This window comes from Haplochromis burtoni, unplaced genomic scaffold (assembly GCF_018398535.1).
Source record: "Haplochromis burtoni strain Fernald_Lab_line unplaced genomic scaffold, NCSU_Asbu1 Contig_105, whole genome shotgun sequence".
NCBI lineage: Eukaryota > Metazoa > Chordata > Actinopteri > Cichliformes > Cichlidae > Haplochromis > Haplochromis burtoni.
Genome location: NW_024582466.1, coordinates 1,095,026 through 1,118,187, shown reverse-complemented (window position 1 = coordinate 1,118,187; position 23,162 = coordinate 1,095,026). Strand labels below are relative to the sequence as shown.

General features: G+C 41.0%; 1 protein-coding gene across 4 annotated transcripts in view; it reads right to left on the bottom strand.

Annotated features, from left to right (window-relative positions):
- sgcd (sarcoglycan, delta (dystrophin-associated glycoprotein)) overlaps window positions 1–23,162 on the bottom strand; it is a 436,191-nt gene that overhangs the window by 203,317 nt on the left and 209,712 nt on the right. The window contains exon 1 of one of the 4 annotated variants that reach the window (XM_005927880.3): window positions 1,920–5,185. The exons of the other annotated variants lie outside the window; for them this stretch is intronic. Within the exon in view, the coding sequence (XP_005927942.2) occupies window positions 1,920–2,420 (501 nt within the window). The 5' untranslated portion in view covers window positions 2,421–5,185. Of the gene's footprint in view, window positions 1–1,919; window positions 5,186–23,162 lie in introns of those variants that run through there. 4 annotated transcript variants of the gene reach the window in all.

Sequence of the window (23,162 nt, the reverse complement as noted above, 5' to 3'; positions counted from 1 at the left end):
AAATGCGTACTTCAAGAGTGCAGACCCTGAATTGGGACACAGCTTTTGTGTCACGGTGAGGTGGAAGATGGTGGAACATTTATCCAAATCATTGAATTCAGGTGTTCCAATCACTTCCAATCAAGCACTTAGACATGCAGATTGCTTCTCCAAACATTTGTGATAGAACGGCTTGCTCTCAGCAGCTCGGTGAATTGCAGCGCATTACCATGATAGGATGCTACTTGTGCAGCAAGTCCAGTCATAAGATTTCCTCTCTACTAAATATTCCACACTCAACTGCTAGTGGTATTATAACTTTCTGCAGAGTCAAATTTATTTATGTGGCACATTTAAAACAACTGTTGACTAAAGTGCTGTACATTTAAAATCATCAAATGAGATAAAAACATAGGAAGATGTGACAAATTTTAAGAAAAGAAGCATAAAATGAGAAGATTTGATTAAGAAATAAGACAAATAAAAGTAGAACTCATTCTGATTTAAAAGCAAAGGAATAAAAGTGGGTTTTCAAATGGGTTTTGAAAGTGTTTAATGTTGGGGAGGTCCTGATGGGAAGGGGCAGTTTGTTCCAGAGTTTTGGAGAAGTCACAGCAAAGGCCCGATCGCCTCTGTGCTTTAATCTGGACCTTGGGACAGCTAGGAGCTTTGATCTGCAGACCAGTTCAAAAGATCAGAAAGGTATGAGGATGCTAACGCATGCAACGCCTTGAAAATGAATAATAAAATGGAAGAGTGGTCAAAAGTTCCCATAAACACTCCGAAAGCTTGTGGAAAGCTTTCCCAGAACAGTTAAAGATTCTATAGCTGCACAGGGTGAGCCGACACGATGTTAAACCCTATGGATTAAGAGTGTGTTATCAGTCAAGCTCATATGTGTGTGAAGACACAAGACAAGTTCAAGACAAGTTCAGAGCTTCAGCGAATGAATGAACACTTTCCTCACTTACTAGCAAGAAAAATCCACTCTGCCTAAATGAAAGTGTCTAAAAGTTTGCTGTCAAAAGTCAAGTTAAAATGGTCCTAATTTGAGGTTAATGTGTTTCAACACTGTTTCATTTGAAGCTCTAAAGTCAGCATTTTAACTTCCCAACAGTAGTGCGTGTGAAGCTGGGCTCAGAAGAACCAAAGCTCCCTCTGAGTGCCTGTAATGATTTAAAAACAGACATGCCCACTGAGCTATGTGACGAACAAGACCCTCACTCCCCTCATTCCCCCACCAACACACACGCCCTCGTCACCACAACTGAATCCACACACTCATCCGTCCCAACCAGAGCTGAACCGGAGTCCGTGTTGAAGCATGTGCCTCCTCCTCCTCAGAGACACACAGTAGCCTGCAGTCTGTCCACATTCACCTTCTTCTTACTTATTTATAGCATCTTGTTCCCCAGAGGTCCAAAGTAATTGAAACCAAATGTGTTGCTGACACTGATACAGAGAGGTGGAGGGGGGCAGATCAGCCCACCCACTCACCCGCCTCCTCCTCCTCTGCTTCTCTATACCCAAAGATTATAGACCTGAGGTGAGATTTACAGTCTTGGAAACAACTTTTCTTTCAATTTCATCTAGAAATAGGGGGGGAAAAAGTTTCTTCCAACTTTTCTGTTCACAACAAATAACTGAATTAAATCGTGTCAGTCTCAGGGGCTCTGCATTTGTAAAGCAGTTATAATGTTTTGCTTTTTTTCCCAGGCCAGTGAGCACCAAGTGGAAGAAAAAAAATGCAGTTTTCTTCCATCTCCCCCCAGGAGAAAGAAGCAAAGTAAAAAGGACTAACTGCAACTTTAATTTGCTCTCTTTTTTTAAAGCAGGCAGCTTGCAGCAATCAAAGCTCAGTCCACCTCCCCACCCACCAAAGCCACACCGACAACCACAGTCAATGAGCAGACCCAACAAGGCAGTGAAAGCAAACTTACCATGCTTCCTTCCCCCCCTTCTTGTTTGTTATTCCTCTCTTTAGTCCAACTCTTTCCTCCTGGGCTCCTGTTGAGCTCTGCTTTAAGTCGAGGTGTGTCAAGCAGATAAAAATGGAATGGAGCTGCTGCTAAGAAGCTGCATGAGGCCTTCACTGACCAAGTCAGACAGCCACCCCTCTTTCTTTCTGTCCCCTCCCTGCTGCCTTGCTCATTTGTCAGTTTTTCCAATAACAAACCAATGCCCGCCTCTTTTGGCCGAGTCCCCGAGCTGTGAGCTGCTTCCTGAACGCGTGGTGGACTCCCGTGACCCAGCTGTCTCCCTCTTTTCTTTCTTTTACTTTTTTTTTGCAGCTGCTGCTCTGCTGTGGAGAGTCCTGTTACTCCAGCCCTCTGTCTGTGAGCTGCAGCCCTGCCTTCTTGCCTTCCAGATTTAGAAACAGAGACACATGTGGGTATGAAGTTTAAAGAGGCGGGGCTTGCCTGAGAGTGTTGTGTTGTCATGACGACCCCTCCTTGTCTACATCTAGAGTTCTGGCCCTGTTGTGTTTTATGAGCAAATACATGGAGCGAGTTGGGATTTTCTGTGTCTGCAGTCTGCACACTTTCACTTTTCCACCAGTCATTAGAATAAGAATCAACTTAGTAAGTATATTTATATGCATTTATAGAATCTGCAGGCAGGGAACAAAATGCCATGCACTGGAACTTTTTCCATTTGTAGACCACCCAGAGATCAACCTCTGTCAAACTGTTCATGTGAGGACTCGAACAGAGGACTCGGAACTCTAACGTATCAGCTTTCATCTGGTAACAATTTAACTTTTAGTTACGCTTAAAAAAAAAGATCAACGTTCGTAAACAATGAACAATACACGGAGCAGGAAGTGTTGGTCTGGATATCTGCACAGGAAGCCAGAAGAGGTTTCTCAGATTTCTTACACACTAACACACATCTGTTCAAGCCTAAGGTAACTGCAGATATTTGATCCATTTATTTAATTAGTCTAATTAATTAAGTGCTTATTATACTATTTCTGTTATTATGTACTTTATCTACAATTAGAAGGTAAAGTAAGTGTCAGAAAAATGTGAAAAACACCCAGCACTCTACCCTAGAGCACAATAATCCCTTTTCCAAAGTACCGAATGAATTATTGTATTATTACATAGAACTACATCCATGCATCCACCCAAACTGCTTTCTTATCTGATTGCTAGGACACTGGAATACAGCCCAGCTGACACCAAGCTATAGGTGGGTCACCACCAGTGTACTTTACACTAAAGGAAGACGCCCGAGTACTTGGAGAAAACCTGAGACAGACCGGACTGAGCCGACCAGCAGCCTCAGTGGATCTTGCCGCCAATAGACTGAATATAATAGATATATAAAAGATAGCTTGTAGGTCTAAAACTAATAAGCTTGTATGGTCAAGAGAAAGCCATTCGTTCTAATGAAAAACAGGGAAGGCCTCAGGAGGACATAGAAATCTATCCAAAGATGGCGACCTTAATCTATGACCTCAGCTTTGATGACCTGATGAGTTCTTGGTCTCATTTATTAGTTTCAGGTCTTATTCAGTAAAACATTATGGATTTTTTTTAATTACAGTCCTCATTAGAATAAAAATGGAGAGTAAAACAGTTAAAAGTTGTTAAACTTTATAACTTACAAGTAGTTAAACTAAAAGTGTTCAGCGTCCCTTGGTTTCTCAGTCGGATCTGCACTCATGTCCAGTTCCAAAACACCAGGATGGTGATGGTGAAATGCTCAGCTTGAGGCCAGGTCATGTGACTCACACAGGATGTCAGAACAAGGCGCTGGACAAAACCATAATTGTGCACGGTTCTTTTCTTTCTTTATTTGGTTCAAATTAACTCCATTTCACAAATTTACATTTTTCTGCTGGAGTCTCCAGTGTCATGTCAGATGTCGGTGGGCCAAAAATAAACTTGCTATTAGTTTCAAAATCCAATCAATTACAGCCTGAGTCACTGCTGCTAATTGGTGAGTCACACTCACTGACAGAGTTCTAAAAATGTGGAAAGATTTTGAAGCAAAATCGTAAAAAAAAAGCTCAGACTGACACAAGCTAAGCTAAAAAGACAGAGCCAAAAAGTGGAGGGGCAAACAGCCCCTTGGCCCCTTGACTTCCAGCAGTCTTGGCTGTGAGGCAAATTGTCCCATCTGCAGAACTCTTCACCACAGATTCATTTGCAGCAGTAACATATTCTGCGACCCTTAGCGGCCCTTTTGCCTGCTGTCTCATTGCATCTCCTTCAGATTGAACTCTGTCTCATGTTGCACAGCAGTGCTACAGGCGTGCGCACTGCGCTGCAGTGTGACACTGAGTGTGACAGCAGGTCAGAACGTGCTGCTTGTGCTGCTGTTCCATTTTACTCAGACATATTTGTGATAGTTGTAACATCAGGAATGAATTGAAAATTAATTTTGCAGCAAGATAAGAAGCCCATACATATGTTCAGGGTCATAATGAACTTCCCATGACAGACATACGGTCCACGCTCATCTCAACATCATCTCACATCAGACTGTGTTAGGAGACAGAAGACACAGAGAAAGTTGAAATCCACTTTACAACCGTGGCGGGTGTTTCTAGGAGAATCACTCCAGTTTCAGAGGCAAAGGGAGGTCACGATAAGCACTGGTGTAGTGCAAATTTTCATATTTTGTTCTCTCTCTGTGAAGCTAATAATATTTTTGGCGCTGCCTTTTGGTGGCTGTAGCTTCTGCACACTTCACTTTATGAGCCTGTTTGTTGTAGTTACTCATGTGCATTCATATTCTTTTCTCTTTTATTTTGGATTGAAACATCACAGCTGCCCAAGTTTCAGCGACTCGAGACCAAGAGGGGAGCGTGCGCGCGCAAGACTCACCATGTGAGTTCAAGAGCGAGCGATTTACAGAATGCAAATTCCTCTCCTCCACTTTAATGTTCTGTGGCCTGACAGCGAGGGAGGAAAAAGCCTCACAAAGCTTCTCCTACAAAGCTCCACTTTCTTTTCGCCCCTCGTCCTCCCTCTCCTCGCAGCCACACTGATCCCATTCTCTTTGCCTGCTTGTTTGTGGTGAGACTGATTTTGTAGGTTGGGGGAATACTTCATGCTTTGATGTTACATCCAGGAGCTTCACAGTACTGCCCCTTAGATAAGAAAATGCAAGGTGCTTTTATTATTAAAAGAGGTTAAAAATCCCTTTATATGCCCATGAAGAAGGTTAAGCTCCAAATACATCCGCACTCCAAATTCACATCTGTAAGCCTGGTAATTTCTACATTTCTCATTCTGATATCTATATCTATATCTATATATATCTATATATATATATCTATATATATATATATATATATATACATATATATATTTGTCTTTTCCCCTTTAATTCTCACATAAGCCACGGCGAGAACGCAGCCACCCTCTCTTAGAAGCGCTGCCTAGAAAGAAAAGAATAATAGCGATCATTGTCTAACAGGCAAGACAAGTCCAGAATCTTAAGTGGGCAGCTGGGATGAAGGCTGCAGAAAGCAGGGGAACCTCACTATTGTCCCTTGGCTGCTGCCGGAGCTCCACTTGATGATGTATTAATCAATAAATAAAATGGGAAATCCCTAATAGGCTTGTGGTGAAGAGAGGAGGAACACAGTGAAGCTCCGTCTAATAATGAAGATGCAGCGTAGGCAAAGCCGCAGGGGAGGCGAGGATCTCATACACAGACAGATTGTTAAAGAAGAGTTTAAAAGAGGCGATGGAGGAGATAGCGGAGCGATAGATGGAGTCGGTACATGCTGCAGAGCTGATGTGGAAGCAGAGAAGAAGATGAATTCTTTCAGATAAATGTCAGTGGGCGGAGCTGAAGTCTGAGTCCAAAAAAGGATGAAAGCATATGAAGCCAATTTTCAGCTAGACTAGATTATTCATCATGTCTAAGATGGCATCAAATCCTCTTGAAAAGTGTTGTTGGTAAATTTTCATAGTTGTGTAGAAAATACACACTTTTCAGGAGACTTGAACTTCTTGCGGATTCACACTCGGCACGCTGGCAGCAGTTTATAAAGTTATTCCTCTCATCACCTCCCTCTGAGTGCATGTGAAGGACCAGTGTAGTAATTATTCTCGACTTTAACGGCTCACGCACTCCTTCGGCTTCTTTCAGACGAAGCGTGGGAGGAAGTGCGCATAGGCAGGAGGACATGAGCCCTGTACGCTGCCCTTTTACCTCTGTCTTAATATATCAGAAACACAACATTTCAGCCTGTAGACATTCAATAGGCAAACCTTCATCAGGAGTGTGCGGGAGTCTTTTTAGTGTAATTGCTCAAATTCACTGGGCTCGTCTATGTTAGCTTGTTTGGACTCTTGAAATTGAGATCTCGAGGTTTTTATCCTGATATAATGAAACTGTGTTACTTGATCCAGTTCAAGACACTAGAACCTGGGTCTGGAAAGCACGACAACAAGCTCTCTACAGCTACAGCAGTGTTTTTATCGGAGCATACCGTGAAAACTTCAACTACTCAAAGCCAGATTAGTCAGGAACGAAGCGTGCCAGAGTGACGAGGGTGAAGGTGGAAGCCATTTGTGGAAGAAACATGTGAAAAGACCTGCTTATTTGTAGTCACAGCTAATACGTTTTAGTAGGCACAGTGCTGCCGGAGAGCACTGGAGGATAAACTAAATGATCAATAATGTCATAACTGAATTTAGTTTTCTGTTATTTGATTGAAAACATCAATTCCAAGAGGCTGATAACGAAACCAAAGTTGAAGGGCCACAAACTGCAGTTCCCTTAGATGCCACAAGGGGCTCGCTCCAAAAGGGAGCAAAAAACTGACAAAAATCTTTGCAGATTCCTCCTTCATAACAGGAGCACAGACTCTCTGCCATGTTCGTGCTATCAGTGCTTTCACAAGGAAACTACAATAATGCAGCGTAAACTCCAATAATCAGACAAGCCTCGAACAGGCACTTGGTGTTTGTGGGAAGGAAAAACTCCCTTTTAACAGGAAGAAACCTCCAGCAGAACCGGGCTCAGGGAGAGGCGGGGCCATCTACTGCAACTGGTTGGGGGTGAGGGGAAGGAGACAGGACAAAGACACGGTGTGGAAGAGAGCCAGAGATTAATAATAACTAATGATTAAATGCAGAGAGGTGCATAAGCACCAAGTGAGTGAAGAAGAACCCCAGCACCCTAACCTACTGCAGCTTGTGCTTCAGTTGTGCTGAGTGACATGCCAGTATTTTATTTGCCTGTAACTTTGAACTAATTAGCCTATATATGTATGCACAAAGTAGTTCATGAATGCGGTTTGTTAACCAGGTTCAACAGTGTTTGCTGATGAGATAGCACTCATTCTTCTGGCTTTAAGAAACATGGCAGCAGCAGTCAAACTGCTACCACGCTCACTGCATCCATGCTTCATGTTGTCTATGGTCCATTTGTGCACTGAGTAAATAAAGTAAAGCATTTCACCTCAAAAGTTGTGAGCGAAGGGTAAATGCACTGGTAGGTAGGTTGTGCATTACTGCTCCGACTGAGCAATCGAAGCACTTAAGGTAGCTGCTGGTACAGAAAAACACTTGACTATTGCCGATGCGTTACACAACCATAAAAAAAGCAACAAAACAGCCATGTGTTTGTGTGTGCTGATCGCCCCGTCGTGACACGAGACATACTGTTATGGAACATTTCACATTATACTCACCTAAAAACGGCTCTAAAGAAAACGGATGTACAGGACAGAGTCAAACTGGAACAAACTGTCACTGTTTTAAGGTTAAAATGAAAAGTTCTTAAAAGCAAAATAAAACCTTTTTGCTCTGACGTCTGCGAGGACTGATGATATGGTATTAGGTATTTTTATGCATCTGTCACATACACTGTAGACTTTATCTGCTTTGAATTGCTTGCAGTTTGTTTCCTGGCATATGTGTCTCTGTAATTTACTGCAGGATGATATTTGAACGTTTTGTACTGTTTTCCAGTGTGGACCCCAGGAAGAGTGGTTGTTGCTGTGGTAACAACTAATGAATAAATAAAGAGTGAAAGAAATGAAACAATGAAACAAAAACATCTTTGACATAACTGAACACATGGATAACTATGTGTGGGAATAGTTTAGATGCTCTAACAACACATAAAATGAATGATTTTAGATGTATTTGTCGAGATAGGAAGAACAGATAAATGACAAATGTAGTTGAAGTCAGGTACCTTTGATTCAGGCACATGCAGGATCATTTCATTTCTGGGTTAAAGCAGACAGCGCTGTTTGATGTTACATAACTGCTTTGATCAGAAATCACAGCACAGTTTATATTTTGGAACCAGTTTCTGTATTTTTTTTTAGCATCTGTCTGAATCTATCGATCAACTCTTTAGCAACAACAATCCCAGTTTAACCAGTACCTCCCCGAGTTCACAAATCTCTCCAAAGAGAACCTATTCTGCTCATTTCCAACTCAATATTTTTTATTCTTGCACTCTACTCAAGTTGTTTTGCATGATTCACAGTCCAAACACAATTTGTATTTAACTTGCTGGGCCTTGGTGCAAGCCAGCAGTTTGACCAAAAGCTGTTTTTGCCCCTTGTAAACAGAAGGTTTAAACAGCCTGCACTCACAGCCACCTGCTACCAGAGCTGCATGTCTGCGATGAGCATATTAGCATTATCCCCCATCAGAAACTTCATACAGGTACAAGTCTAGACAAAGGTGATAAACTGAGTGTTTAGACGGGACTGTAGCCCGGTGATGCTCCATCAGGACAAGCAAGACACCTAAAAATAGACAAAAATTAAAACGTGCAGAAGTGAAATGTGCCATAAAACTTCTTGCCTGTTTGTATCCTTTATATCGCTGCCATCTTGTGGCTGCAATGGACTATAGTTGCTGGAAGACGTGCTTGGCTTGGATCCCACTGGAAACTGTAGTGTGTCTCCATTTCACTGATGTGTCCATCTGTTAACAAAGACTTTTGTGGACAAACCTTCAGTCTTCAAAGGAAGCCTGATGGGAATTTAGCGAGAGGCAATGACTCTGCTTTTGCTGCTCTGAGATCAGCTACAAGCCATCCTGAGTGTGGAAACGTATCTACCAGTGATAGATGAGTTTTCTGTTACTTATCACTTTGGCCAACATGTGTGATGTGGAGAAGATGGAGTTCAATGAGAAAAAGTTTTCAATAACTCTTTTAGCACATTAGCAAGGAAAGCCTTGACGACGGAGAGAGATGATGTCATATCCTGTCTAAAGAATCTCAGCCAGCACTTTCACTTGGTTGGTTGGTGCGAAGTTGAATCAGCTGTTTTGCCATTACACATTTTTCATTCAAAGTTTAATCCTGCTGTAAACATTGACAATTAAACATATCACACACCACTTTAATTAAATCTGTGATTTAATATTAATATTACCGCTTTAAAGGTGAAGATGTATGCTTGTTTTCCCAAACTCATTAACAGCAGCTTTTTAGAGATAAGTGGTCCTATGAGGACAGCCGCTACAAAAATACCTGAAATGAGCTCAGCTTTCAGCAGTAATGATGATCCATAGCACTGTATGGGAATGGGCCTGTGTAGGCTCTCAATTATCCAGGTCATGGTAGTCTTAAGAACTTGAAGAGAGGTTGAACTTCAACTTTTTAAGATGTTTTGCATCACATCCAAGAGGCTTCCGCTGAAGAGTCCCAGGTTACAAACTCCTAGTGGGGCCTGTGCCCCTGGGAGATCATCCCGGTGGTGGTTACACCCCGAGTCATTACATGAGCGAAGGTGTGAAAAAAGGCATGAGTCTTTCCCATCACAGGGGCCAACAGGTTACAGCTCAACCATCGTGTGCTCACCTGAGGCAAGGTTTGAGTGCGGTTTAAAATCCCAGGGAAGGAATCTGTTCATGAAATAGTTTCATGTGTACTGAAAAGTCTTCATGATGTTTTACTGTGTCTTTTGCTTCTAAAATATCCATCATCAACTAATACATTTTTTGGTAACATTTTTGTAAGAATTTTAACTGTTTAACAATACAAATAACAATGGTTTACAATGCTTGAGCTACTAAGGAGTGCAGACGAGTGAAAATGTCCATGTGGAGCGCAGAAAGCACTTGTGCACAGCACTGCTGCAGAAGCTTCTGGCCCATAGGAGCCATGTTTACTATGGGTCCCCACCACTGAAACATTCTCTGCATAACAAAAAAAAAAGAAAGAAAAGCCTTTTGCACTGCCCAACATTGCTGCACATAAACTGCAGAACTTCCCCACATCCCCCCTGCAAGTTTTCCCCCTCGCAGTGTGGCTCAGTCAGCGGCTGCTTAGCTAAAAACCCTGTGCTCCAGGCTCCACCTTTTTCATGTTTAATTCATCCAATTAGATTACTCCTGCCTCCGAGAAACATCTGAATAACAAATAAACCAATCTGTGTGTTCAGTTCCTTTTCCTGTCACTTCATAAATCCTCCTCTGTGTATATGGATGAGAGAACGGCCTCGCCGACGTGTTTGTGCGAGCTTAGACGAGAGGCCATGTCACGCGCTGCTCTCAGCCTTCCTGTCCATCGTTCACGCGTCTATCAAGTTTCGCCGAAATCTCTGTCCGTGTGTCCGTCCAGATTCATCTCTGTACATTGTTCCCATAGCGATACATAATGAAGGCTGTTTTTCATCATGTTTTTATGTGACTCGCTCTGCACCGTACAGCAGAGTGTCTGGATCGTTCCCAGCCTCTTTCTGTCTGCGTCTGAAAACCTGCAATTATGAGCCCAGGCTGGCCCAGCGACGGGGGTTTTAGAGTCGGTCTAAATGGCTGGATATGGATTGTGTCACAGATGTCATCATGAATAAATACAGCTATTTATTTCAAACTCCAATCAGACTGCACGCTCAATTGTTTACTCTTTTGTTTTCCTCCTCCAGCTGTGAGTCTGATTGTTATTTCTGCTTCATATCCACCTTTAGCAGTTTAGAGATTCCTCAAAAAGACGATCCTTGCTCAGGATTCCTGTGGCTGAGCATCCATAATCAAAGGAATGTTATGTGAAAATTGACTAAACATCATAAACATCTCTTGTTGGGCCTTTAGTTTTACTATTTGATTTTATATGAGCCGGATTCCAAAGAGGTTGTTTATTTCAAGCTAAATCCATATTTCCATTTGGGATGAAAATCATTACCTCATATTCCTCGCTCCATATATTTCATGGTTCTAAACCAATTATTTTTATAAACAAAGCAGGACCTGAGTCCTGCAATAAAAGACTTCTCAAGCTCACAATTGATTGTTTTGTGAATGCAGAGGTGCACAGACTTGATATCTGGCTTTCACTTCTCACAATAGCACAACAAGCTCCTCATAGCAGAGAACCAGGAGTGATGATAGTAACTGTGCTATTTAAAGGCTGGAAAAATGATTTACAGTCATATTAATGATAACTAATGACAACAGACCACTGATGACAGTCGGTGGTTAAAGCAGCGTACGAGCTGCCAAAAAAGATGGATTTTAAGACCCCACGCTGTATATGTTCACACATTTGCTGGGAGAAACAGCAGTTTTACATCTCTACCTTCAATCAACGTCAGCAAAACATGTAAGATGGATGCAATCACTTTAAAGTCTTTGGCTTTTGGAGTTGTGTTGTTTTGAAGCCTCGAGTTAGTCACTGTTGTTCAAAACAAGAAAACAAAAACAGCCGTAATGACACGCTGTATAAAATGATTACCATGCTGCACTAAATAAGACTTGAAATTAGCAACTAAGCTTAAAGACTCGGAAGTCAGAAATCAAAGTGCAGGGCTGTTTTTCATAGAATTCTATGCAAACTGCTTTTGCGACCTTAGACAGTATAAAAGATGGAGCCGCTGTTACATCATCCACTTCTTTAGTCAGTGTGACCCAAAATGAGTGACTGAGCCATAAACGCAGCATCAGAGCTGCTCTGTAGAACTAGACGTCATTTTGCAACCACAGCTATCGAAATTTAGACACTTCTTCATCCAGTTCTTTTTTCCAGCTGGGTAGCTACACCAACCAGAGCCGCCCCCTGCTGGCCCTTTGAATTAATGCAGGTTAATGGTAACCCTTTACGTACAGTCTAGCGCAGGGATGTTAAACTCATTTTACTTTGAGGGTCACATACAACGCAATGTGATCTCAGGTGGGTCGGACATGTGAAAGTCTCCTTCCTGTCAGTTTAAAGACGTTTATTGAGACTTTTATTCTCTGAGGCATCTTAGTATAAGACAAATAAGTGCAATTTCAGCAGAGCATCGCAGTTTTTCTATGTTATAAAAGAAATGCTCCTGTAGTAAATGATAGAAATTCATCAGCACGACTCTTTGGGCTTAAATTGTGAGAAATAAACGGGTAAAATTAAAGAAAAAACTCTGATATCTCTTTGCTGTAATCATAAAGCCGAAAGTTTGTGAATTCACAGAAAATACCTTTTTGCTGTGGACTCATTTAAAAAAAACAAAAAAAAACAGGCTTTTCAACATCAGATGAAAAAAGATGAAAAAAAAGATTTTTTTCTGTCATTTAATGCTGTAGTATGAACCATGTGTGGAGATCTTTATCAGTAAGAATCATTAATACCTATTTGGATCAGCTCGACGTGACTCAGCTCAAGTCGTTTACCATTACAATGGAGTACAACCTAATGTGGGCGGGGTCGTTATAGTAATGCAGCCGAATGTCTGGCGATGCTATTTGTATGCAATGTGAGTGCCACAACAAGCGAGGACGTCATTGCGATTGTATACCTGCTGCTTTTTGTCAGACTCGGGGACCACAGTCTTGTTTTTTGTGAAGCCTTTTCCTTTGATGCTGAGTTTCAAAAATGGTGGTTTTGATTTTTGAGAAGGAGATGCTCTCAGGAGTCATCGAGTGATGCCACTAACTAGCCAATCGGTGAGATGAAGACTGATGACATCACATTTTCGGATTGCCTCCGGTACTAAAAAAAGTACCTGGCACCAGGTACTATCACCTAATGGAAAAGCCCAAAACTAGTGTTGAGACCACAAATATAATGCTCTGCTGACTCCAAACTTCTGTACTCGAAAGACCCACCGGTGATTCATTCAGCTGATCAATGACCATTAATCCAATTTTGAAAGTCACGTTTTGGTGAACCTGGCCACACTCACCTGGAGGTGGTGCAAAGAAAGGGTCACAGAATCAATCAATCAATCAATCAATCAATCAATCAATCAAGGCTTTATTTGCCACATGCAGGTTGCCCTGCAGTGAAATGGGAAGAACCCCATTGCCAGAGTTTTAATCTTACAGTAAAACGGAGTTATCTTGAAGTCTTGACAACTCTCGATTAAGTAATCCTGACTTAAAATTCGAACTTGTGTGTCTATTTCTATCATGTGAAGCTTTTCTTTGACCAGCTTTGTGCTGTGCACCATAAAAACTGTATACAGTATTTCATCAGTACTTGACCTATGACTCTATTATTGAAAGCGTACAGTATATATACATCTTCCCCTGCTTGAGTTTCACGGTGGTCTGCTGTGTTCCTCTCCTTTCTAGCGTTTCTCTCTGCCAGGAGGCACATCTTTTTCTATCTGACGAGCTGAACTCACAGAAATCACCGAGAGCGATGTGAAATCACAAGCAATCAAAGAAACTGCCACTCACCACCAGAAGATTTCAAACATATACACGCTAGTCACATTCCAGCTCTGTCATCTGCCTTCAACTTTGTCCAACGCCGTTATTTTTTTCTTCAAAAGTTACAGTTGTAGTCATTTATATGGCTTAGAGGGGGATTTCTGCTATCATAGCTTGACAGAAACCACTCTTATCTATTCTAGCGAAAACGCTGCTTTGTGGGGCAAAAAACAGGCGGCCGTGGCGCCGTTTGCAGGGCTGCAACAGTCAAGTTTCTCCACATGCATTTTTAATGAGTTACGATGGCCTTTCTGCTGGATGTGCTATTTAAGCAGAAATGCACAGTAATCATAATAAGGGTAATGCCATGAGCGTCCCACGGAGCAGCCGTACTGATACCGAGCCATGCTGACAAGACATGATTGTTTAACCCTGGGATGAAGACATCTCCACTGTTAAAATACATGATGACCCTGTGTATTTGTGTAATTTTGAAAATCACGATGAGCTGGGGACCAATTTAAAAAAAAATCAAATGTGAGCTTAATGTAAATATGAGGCTATCATTTCATTAAATAAACTTTAGCAGAAAAGCTGCGATCATCGCAGAAGCATTTTCAGGCTGTGGATTCTGTGTCACTGATTTTCAGGCTAAAGACAGAAGGAAACCATCTAAAGGTTAAGGCTGGGGGGACATGAATGACATTTTGCAGTGAAATTGAGTTCAAAGTCTTTGGTACTGGTGTTTTAATTTAAGAGCAGGAAAGTGTAGCCTCACTGGAGTTCTTACAACACGGGCCTCTGCTCCTGGAGGCCAAGCCATCAGACTTTAGCTGAGGGGCCATCGACCTTTACTTATGAAACGCAGGCTGATTAAGGTGGAGCTTTGAATTCTAGTCTCTGATAGTATTAGGCTATACTTTTAGGCTAAACTTTTACTTTTTGTTTTTAATTCACTTAATGTTTGAGCCCCTTCTTACCTGTCTGAGCTCCTCTCTGTTTATGCTCCAGGAAAAACCACGAGGTTTAGCTCAGAATTAATGCTATCCATCCTGCGGTCTAATCTCAAATCTCGTGGTGATAGAGCCTTCTCTTCGGCAGGTCCCAGACTTTGAATAGTCTTCCCCTAAATATTAGCTCTGCACAAACACTTGATCAATTTAAATCCCTTCTAAAGACACATTTTTATGCCCGGCTTTTAACACACTATGACCCAAACATTTTGGTCTTATTTAACAGTCTTAGTTATTGTTTTGATTTTTTTATTGTCTCGTCATTGTTTTATGTTGTTATTATTGTTTTACATTGTTTCTTTTTAATGGCATTTTTAGATTATCTTTGTGCAGCATCCTCTGTCTGGAAATGTGCTATATAAATAAATTTGACCTTGACCTTGACCTATACACATTCAGGTAGCACTCAAAGCTCAGTAAACACTGGGACACTTTCCAGATTTAAGCAACAAAAGGATGAAGACCCGACTCTTTGAACTTGGCATTTAGAGCCCTCAAAGATTTTTATTTCTTAAACACTCTGACTGAACTTCTTTCAACTTCAATTTTAAAAATTTAGACCCAGCTTTTTTTTTGTTACTACTGGCAAATTCTGAGGTTAAAAAATAAATGGAGCTAAAACTGCTGTTGCATCAATGTGCTCTTGAGGCTGGCTCCAAAAATGACCCAACTGATTTCCCTGTTAAAATACTCAGCTTTAACTGTTTTGGTATCAATATCTAGCTTTCTCTTCATTACAATCATATCAGTTTATTTAAAAAAATAAAATAAAATTCACCTATTAAAATTCTATTAACACGTTAAATTTGCATTATTTGGAGCGTGAGCACTTTGAATTGCAGGCGTGTGCTGACACTGACGGCTGTATTTGCAAGCTTTCTGCTAAATTTCACCTTTTCTACTTGAATCCCCAAAAGTTGATTCTGTTCATCTGGACGTAGCGTTTTGTGGGAGAAACGTTTCATCATCATCCAGGTGACGTCTTCAGTCTCAGCTGACTGCAGGTTTCCTCAAACCTGCAGTCAGCTAATAATGACTGAAACCAGCCCAGTGAAGGAACAATGGGCTGGGAGGTCAGTTCCTTAATCATAATTATGCAAATTCTCATGACTATTGATCAACAACCACTGATCAATGGCCATGAGTACCATTCACAATGAGTTGGGGAATGGCTGCAATCACAACATTGTAAGATGGTGAAAGATGTACCCTTAGGCCCCACCCCCCTCAATTCAGAGATGGTCTTTCCCTTTTCAAATGGCCTCCTTGGCTCCGCCCTCAAACCAGCATTCCTCCCTGTCCAAGATGTGTACATCCTCATCATTGAAAGAGTGTCCACGGGCCTGTAGGTGTGAATAGACGGCAGAGTCCTGGCCTGACGAGGTGGCTCTTCTTGTTGTGCCATCCGCTTTGCAAAGGTTGTTTGGTTTACCCGCAGTCAGCTGAGACAGAATCAAACTTTGGGGATTTACCTGGGCATGCATCAAGATGTTTTCTACTTGAACTTAGACCTCAGTCACACACATGTAGAGCCTGGTCTGTGCTGCAGGAGCAAAATGTATTGTTCGATCAGTTTGCAGGAGGATGCTGAAGATGCTGTCGCTAGGTAAAATTAGCTGCAGAGAGGGTTTGATTTGTACGGCTGGTATTAGGTTGTCATTGTTGCCCTGATTTTGCATGGAATGTGCTGACTCGTCTGTAAACAACTGCCATTTGCTCTTAGATAGGGCTGGGTATTGACTTCGATTTCTATAATTGATTTGATTCAATTTTGATTCAGACAGAACTTTTATAATTCTGATTATTTATCAATACATATCCATATATCCATGTATAAAAACAACGATGACACTTAGACTTCATCAGAGGTGTAAGCATCACAGCAGATGCCTTTGTGTCAAAGTAACTGAAGCTAAAACAAATAAAAACATGGAGATTTTTTTTACAGCAGATATAACTTTAAAAATATTCTGCAGTAGAACAAAAACGGAAGAAAACCATGAATCAACGTATGAACATTACCTGATGCTGCTGAAGTGAAGCAGAACAAAGTTACAGAGGTTTCATTAGAGACACAACTAAGTGTTTTGCAACTTGGTATCATTTTAAAAAGTTTAGATTTCTTCGGTATTGAACAGCAGAAATGAGGCTTTCTTGTCGGAGGTCATTTTTTGGAAAAAACAAAAACAAAAACAGCAGCCGACAGCGCTGTAAACAACAGATAATGCAGAGAACAGAGATTTGAGATGGAAAACTGGTGTTGAAGGACACCGAAAGAAAGAGCTGTGCATGAAGTGTGATTTTATTGTGGTGGAAGCAAAACAGCAAAAGTAAGAGAAAACTCATGATGATGTTTCTCAAACGTGAAGCGTAGTTCGGATCCTCGTTGGCTGCTGGTTCAGTGAATTTTGGTCTGAGTGACAAAACCTGTAGCATCAGAATCTGTGAGATGTCGGCTTTGTGTGAACGATCCGCGCTTTGTGTTCACATCTTTGTGCTGAATCCGTGTCGCTGTTCTCGTTCGCTGTTTTAGCTGTTTGGTGGTTGTTGAAATTGTTTTGTGAGCTTTAACCTGCGATTCTGGCAAAATACATTTATATTTAAAAGTTGATTCAGGATTTAATGACTCAATATCACGGTATTCAGACGAAAATTGATTTGAATTGGGAAATCAATTTTTTAAACCCACCCCTACTCTTAGAGCATTAGTGAAACTTGTGTAAAAAGTTGTGCTGAATAGCTCAGCACATTTTAAAAGTCACAACTTTTACTTACTTTACTTTTAAGGAGAATTGTTTCCATTTCCAGTCAACGTTGCACATTTTACAGTTTCACTGGTACTTAGTGAGTAATTTGCAAGTCTTTGCACAGTCAGGTTCGCCAGTTTTATATTAGTATCGTTTTATATTTATCAAGCCAACATCAGACTAAAATCAAGGGTTCAGTAGCATTCTCAATGCAGTAAGTAATTCAAAGAGCTAAATGTACACAGCCCATAACAAAGTTAATTAAACGCGCTTCAGTGCACGGCCCTCGTGAGCTGACTAACCTGTACAGACAGCTCTCGTCTGCTTTGCCCTATGGTGCCTCAGAGTTTGATAGCCTGGGGAAGTTTTGACATCCGGGAGTCAAGAGAAGAGATTAGAATTAAGTGAGACAAGGTACATAGAGAGAAGCCCAGCAGGTTAATGATCACTGTGCCACGGCAGGCTCCAGCCATCTGGTTAGCTTGTAATAGAAGCTGTTTCTGGTCAACAAAGATGAAGCTTTAACGGTGGTAGGATGTAATCCGATGGCACGGTGGCCAAGAAGTGGAAATCTGGGAGAAGGTGCTTATTAAGGTGTGAGGTACAGTGCAGCACAGGCTTCCAGATAATTAAGATATGAGCTACAGGTGACAGTGATGCTAACAAGGATAGAGGCATCGTTGCCTCTTAGTGAGCAGAGTCTGTCAGTATGACAGACAGCTACTCTCCACAGTGTGACCTTATGCTGATCAAGACTCCACGTGTGAGAAAACTGCACATTCTGAAAAACAAAGTTCACCTCTGGATGTCACAGAGCGCTAAAAATGACCAAGAACAGACTCTCTGACAGCTCCTTTGAATCCAGTCCAGATGCTTCTTCCTGTTAATGTCGACCACAAGATCTAAGCATTATATGACACGTGCAGGCTGTTCACCCCCTTTTGTCCTTTAATGTTTTCTGTATTTAATAATCAGCAGTAAAGTGTAACAGGTGATTAAACTTTTACAGGACTGTCTTAAATTTCAAAACAACTAACCTTGATTTCATTTGCCTGTTGAGTTGTCAACAAGTGGTCCAGCAGTGACCATATGAGCTTTCAGTGTCCCTAGTTTACCACCATCTTTAATAAAGAAACATACTGAAGCAACTGAAACAAGGTTATTGGAGAAAGAGCAGATGGACCCTAAAGGAAAAGGCTTTTTAGAAATGGAAACCAAAATACTGCTTATAAAAAGGCGAGTATTAACCTAAGTAGCTTTTTCGAATTGAACAAAAGAACAAAGCACCACTCTGTTTTCAGGTGACGGCAACAAACACTCTAAAAAGACGGACTTTTACGTCGTCTTCACAGGTGATGTTTGTAAGACATAAAATATTGAGTCAACCTCTCTCTAAAAGCAAAACATGTAAAAAGTCTGCTTTGAGTGCATTGATGAAACTCATCCAATTTGACCCTAGTGCTAATTTTTACTCTTTTATTTTCCTTCTAGTCACATGATTCATATTTAAAAATCGTCCTTATTTATCGTAAACTGTGCCTACATGCAGAGCCTAAGTTCATCCACTGAAATAGGGAGTTCTCGATCCTGCCTATAGACGTGCTTTTTTCTCATTGGATGCCCCTCACCTGGCTGATGCTGACAGAACCAGGTGCTTGTGGGAACACCTGCTTCACTCGCTCTACAAAAACAAATCTACTTACTTCCTAAAGAGCTTTCCTTTACAGCAGAAAAAAAAGCCAACACACCGAGGGTATTCCGGGTTTCCTGAGGCACAGGGATACCAGTTTAACCAGTTACTCTTCAGTTTCCAGGATGGAGAACAACAAAAACCTACAAAGGTCCACTTCAGGACACAATCACGTGACCTTCCTCAAGAAGAATTGTTTGAATTCCGTCTGGGAGCACTTTTCGTCTTTGCGCCTCAGTTTAGGTTGGTACTGACCAGCCTTCTTGCCAAGATTTGTTAGGTAGGGAAGATAAAAGCATAAATCACAGTTTGGCTTAAAAGACAAACATTATGCTTCATACTTTTCAATGTTGAGCTCCTGGATTTACGTACATATTGAAAGATTATGCAAAAAGTGGTACTCAGTGCTTTATGATGTGAAGTGTCAGTCTGTGAGTTGGGAGTGAGACTAGCTTAAAACCATTTTTGGCTATCTTATAAAGCCTTTACATTAGTCCTAAGTAAACACTGAAGGCAGATGGAGATGGATGTTGGGGCATATCTGCTTTATCTCACTTTGCTCAGGTTTGTTGCTAAGGAAATGCCCTCTTGTTGACTTCAACCAGATACAACAGTAGACGAAACTGTGGGAGCAGCAGCCTGAAGCCTGATGTTTGGCTTACAGGGATTACTTCTACATACAGTAATGTCCAAAAGTCTTGAGCCAGCACTAATTTCCTGCTGTTTTGCTTTCCTGTAATTTATTCAAGTGGTCTTAAGCAATGGGGATCGCTCAAGAAAACTTAAAAAAATCCCTGTTGCATCATGGTTTTCTAATTTTTTCAGTCCTGGTCTTGGACCAGACCATTTTCAGAGGAATGCTCTACTGTTTGTTAAACCATTCGACACTGACCTATGAGTCATGAGTCTAACTTGAGGAATGAACCAGTGTTGTTACTAATGTCTTTTTTTTCTACCAGCCTGTCATTATTTGCTCTCCTTTCTTCAGCTGAATCTATGAAAATGCCATAGATTTATATGAATCATAGATGGGCCTCACCAGAGCCCAGACACTGACAATACTGAAAAAGTGTGACATAACTTTGACAGAGACAAAGAAGAGCTTTAGATGTCCTTCAAGAATTCTGGAGAACTATTCCTGCTTAACCCTTTAAGACCTACCATAGAACCAAGTCCGCCAGAGCTTATATTATATTTTTACATGCTGTGGAGCCATTTTTGGGAGCATTTCAAGTTGCTATACATCAATACAACCATTATGGCCCAAATTTTAATAATTTGTCTGCATTAAGTGCATAGTAATTACATACATTGCAAAAAAGTGCAATAAACTACAAAAAAATGTAAAATCGTTTTTGTTTTATTAACATATATTTCTAGTTAGAGAAATTTAAGAGGCTTATCCCTCAAAACTGTAAATACAAGAAAGTTGCACAAACAAGTTTCCCACCACAGGAAATTTATTTTAAGTGTCTTCATAGTTTTATTTTTGAAATACACCAATTTTATATACTGCAGGAAAAACGAAAATAAATATTATAATGCAAATTTGCAAAAAAGCAGCATATGCATCAAAATAACCTATTTCCAGCAGTGCAATATGAGTCCTAAGCATCCCAGAAACGACACAGAAAGTCATAAAGTCAAACATAACTTTTAAAAACACCAGTATAGGCTCATAAGGCCCTGATGGTAAAAAACTACATTTCCGCAAAATGACGTAACTTCCGGTTTCGGGCAGGACATGGAGGACATGCGATAGTTCGCACTAATGGTCGTAGGAAGTGTTACAAACAGCTGATCGGATCGGCAAAGCGTGTTTCTGAAATATTATGTTTTTGTTGCTGCAAGTGCTTTTTATGCAGTTTTTGCAAAGCCATATGTGGAAGGAAACCGTGACCTAGGACAAGCTGATGGTATAAGATGTAAGTACAACTCCTCCGGTTTCATATACAAAAAGAATTATTGCGCTAGCTTATGTGGTTGCAGTGCTGCCGGGATTTAAAAATAGTTACGCAAAACAGAGCGTGCCCGCTCCGACTGGCTTTAAAGGGTTAAAGAAATCTAAAGAAGGTTAAAGATGCTGAGGAATAAAGGTGGTCACAACAAATATTGACTTTCAAAACCGTACAAACTCTGTAAACTATGTATAAAAAGATACTAAAGAAAAACAAAGTAGGTGCCCCTTAAATGAACATTATGGATGTCCAACTATTTTTGCATTCAAAAGGAGATCTGAAAGTCGCAGTTGAAAGCACAACATCAGTCCATCTCATCCTGCTACATTCACTGAATTTCTCCTTCTCACACACCACCCTCATCTTCCCAGTCGCCCCCATCCAGACAGCAGGGAAACATATTGCTCCTATTATATGCTGGCCTTTGGTTTTCCATAGAAAGCAGTGATTGTGTTTCCGCTGGAGTGCGGCGATGTAGATGATGGTTTTGGCAGGCAGCAGACGGGGCTGCTCTGATGAGCTAACACTCTGACGGAGGAGAATGGGACAGGAAGAGGCATGAAAAATGGTGCAGTGTTTAGCGTCGTTTGGCACCGATGCCGTGGGTTCACTGAGTCAGAAACGAAGAGACCGTCTTTGTGGGGTGTGACTGTCACTGCTGGATGACAGATTGCATTCTAGGGCCTCTGAGAGAAGCGCAGAGGATGAGATAATGGTTATGAAATAAAAGTCTCCCAAACTGTGAAAACAGACAAAATACAGCAGCATAAACTGCCAGTTTTAGGTGAAATATTTAGCAATACAACAAAAACTGTATGCAGGAAATGTCATCACCAAGCAGCAGCACATTCACACCATCAAAACTCCTTATTGTGTTTCAACAGCTGTATCGATCTGTTAGCATTTTTTGGCACCAAACACCACTGCTTGGCACTTCAGGAAACAAGCTGACAATCCGGCTTTAAGAAGTCAATAAACTGGTTTCCAAAAGGGTTGAATCAGTGCTCCCTCTCTAAGATTGGGATTACAGTAGTGTTGGATTAGTATAGGGAGTTACTAGACTTAGCAGTAGTTTTGATTTATCACAAGGTTATTTGAGTCTCATTAGATAAAAAATGTACTAATCTGAAGTCAAACCTCATCAGGTCATGAGGTCCTGTCCCTCGTAGCCTGCATGTTGTTTGGAGTCCTGTGGATTTGAGACTCTACCCCCGTACAGGTTATGACACTGTCCAACCACATTAGCCTAATATCACCAGAAAATTACTGTAGGAAATCCGCCAGGACTCTGAATGCTCACGTCTACTATTAGACACTAATTAGACTTCCACAAGAGTGTAGCACAGGCACAAAAGAAGTTTACTTTAAAACTTGTTGTGCAATGTTCCAGTGTTTGTATTTTCCCCCTTTGCCTTTATTAAAAAAATATTTTGGTTATTGGCAATTAGATGAACTTATTGTAATAGTAGCTCTGAAGAAGTCGAATGCGGATCTCAGGGTGGAAAACAAAGTGGACATTACAGTGTTACAAGTATCTACAAGCTACAAATAAATGTAGTTAAAAGCCCAATAAGTGTATTTTTCTCTGATCTCTGTCTCTCTCACTATTATGAAGGTTGAGTTCGATAAGTCTTGCTCCAGACCATAATTACACCATAATTTATGATCAAGGTGTCTAATTAGGGTATGACTGTGCATGTTTACAGCTAATAGAGAACATGTTTGCATCAGATTAGACTAAGGGTTGGCCTGTTATGTCTCATTAGTGATCTGCAAAGTAAACTGCGACACATTATTCTGACTAGCATGCTACCAAACCCCGAGCGGCTTTTATGCATGAAACAAACAACATTATCATTCATTTGAAATCTTGTGTTTGTCCACTCAATAAAGGTTCATTGTCTTTGGTTTATTCTCCAATGAGCCCTGAGACAAATGTCTGGCTATTTAGAGGCAAAATAAATGTTCCACTTTCTATTCCCAGGTATTCAGTTTATCTAACTGTTGGTGTTGGAAGGCGGCTTGCTTACACTTGATTTATCGGAGTGTTTTCCCCCAGGAAACAAACGCTCGGTGCACGAAAAACAAGTTCGAGTGAACATACAGTAAATGTGCTGTAAGCGCTAACAGAGACTATAAAGCTGCAAGAACTGGCAGGCTGGTCGTAATTTCACTTTTATTTTATATCATTTGTTCTACTATTA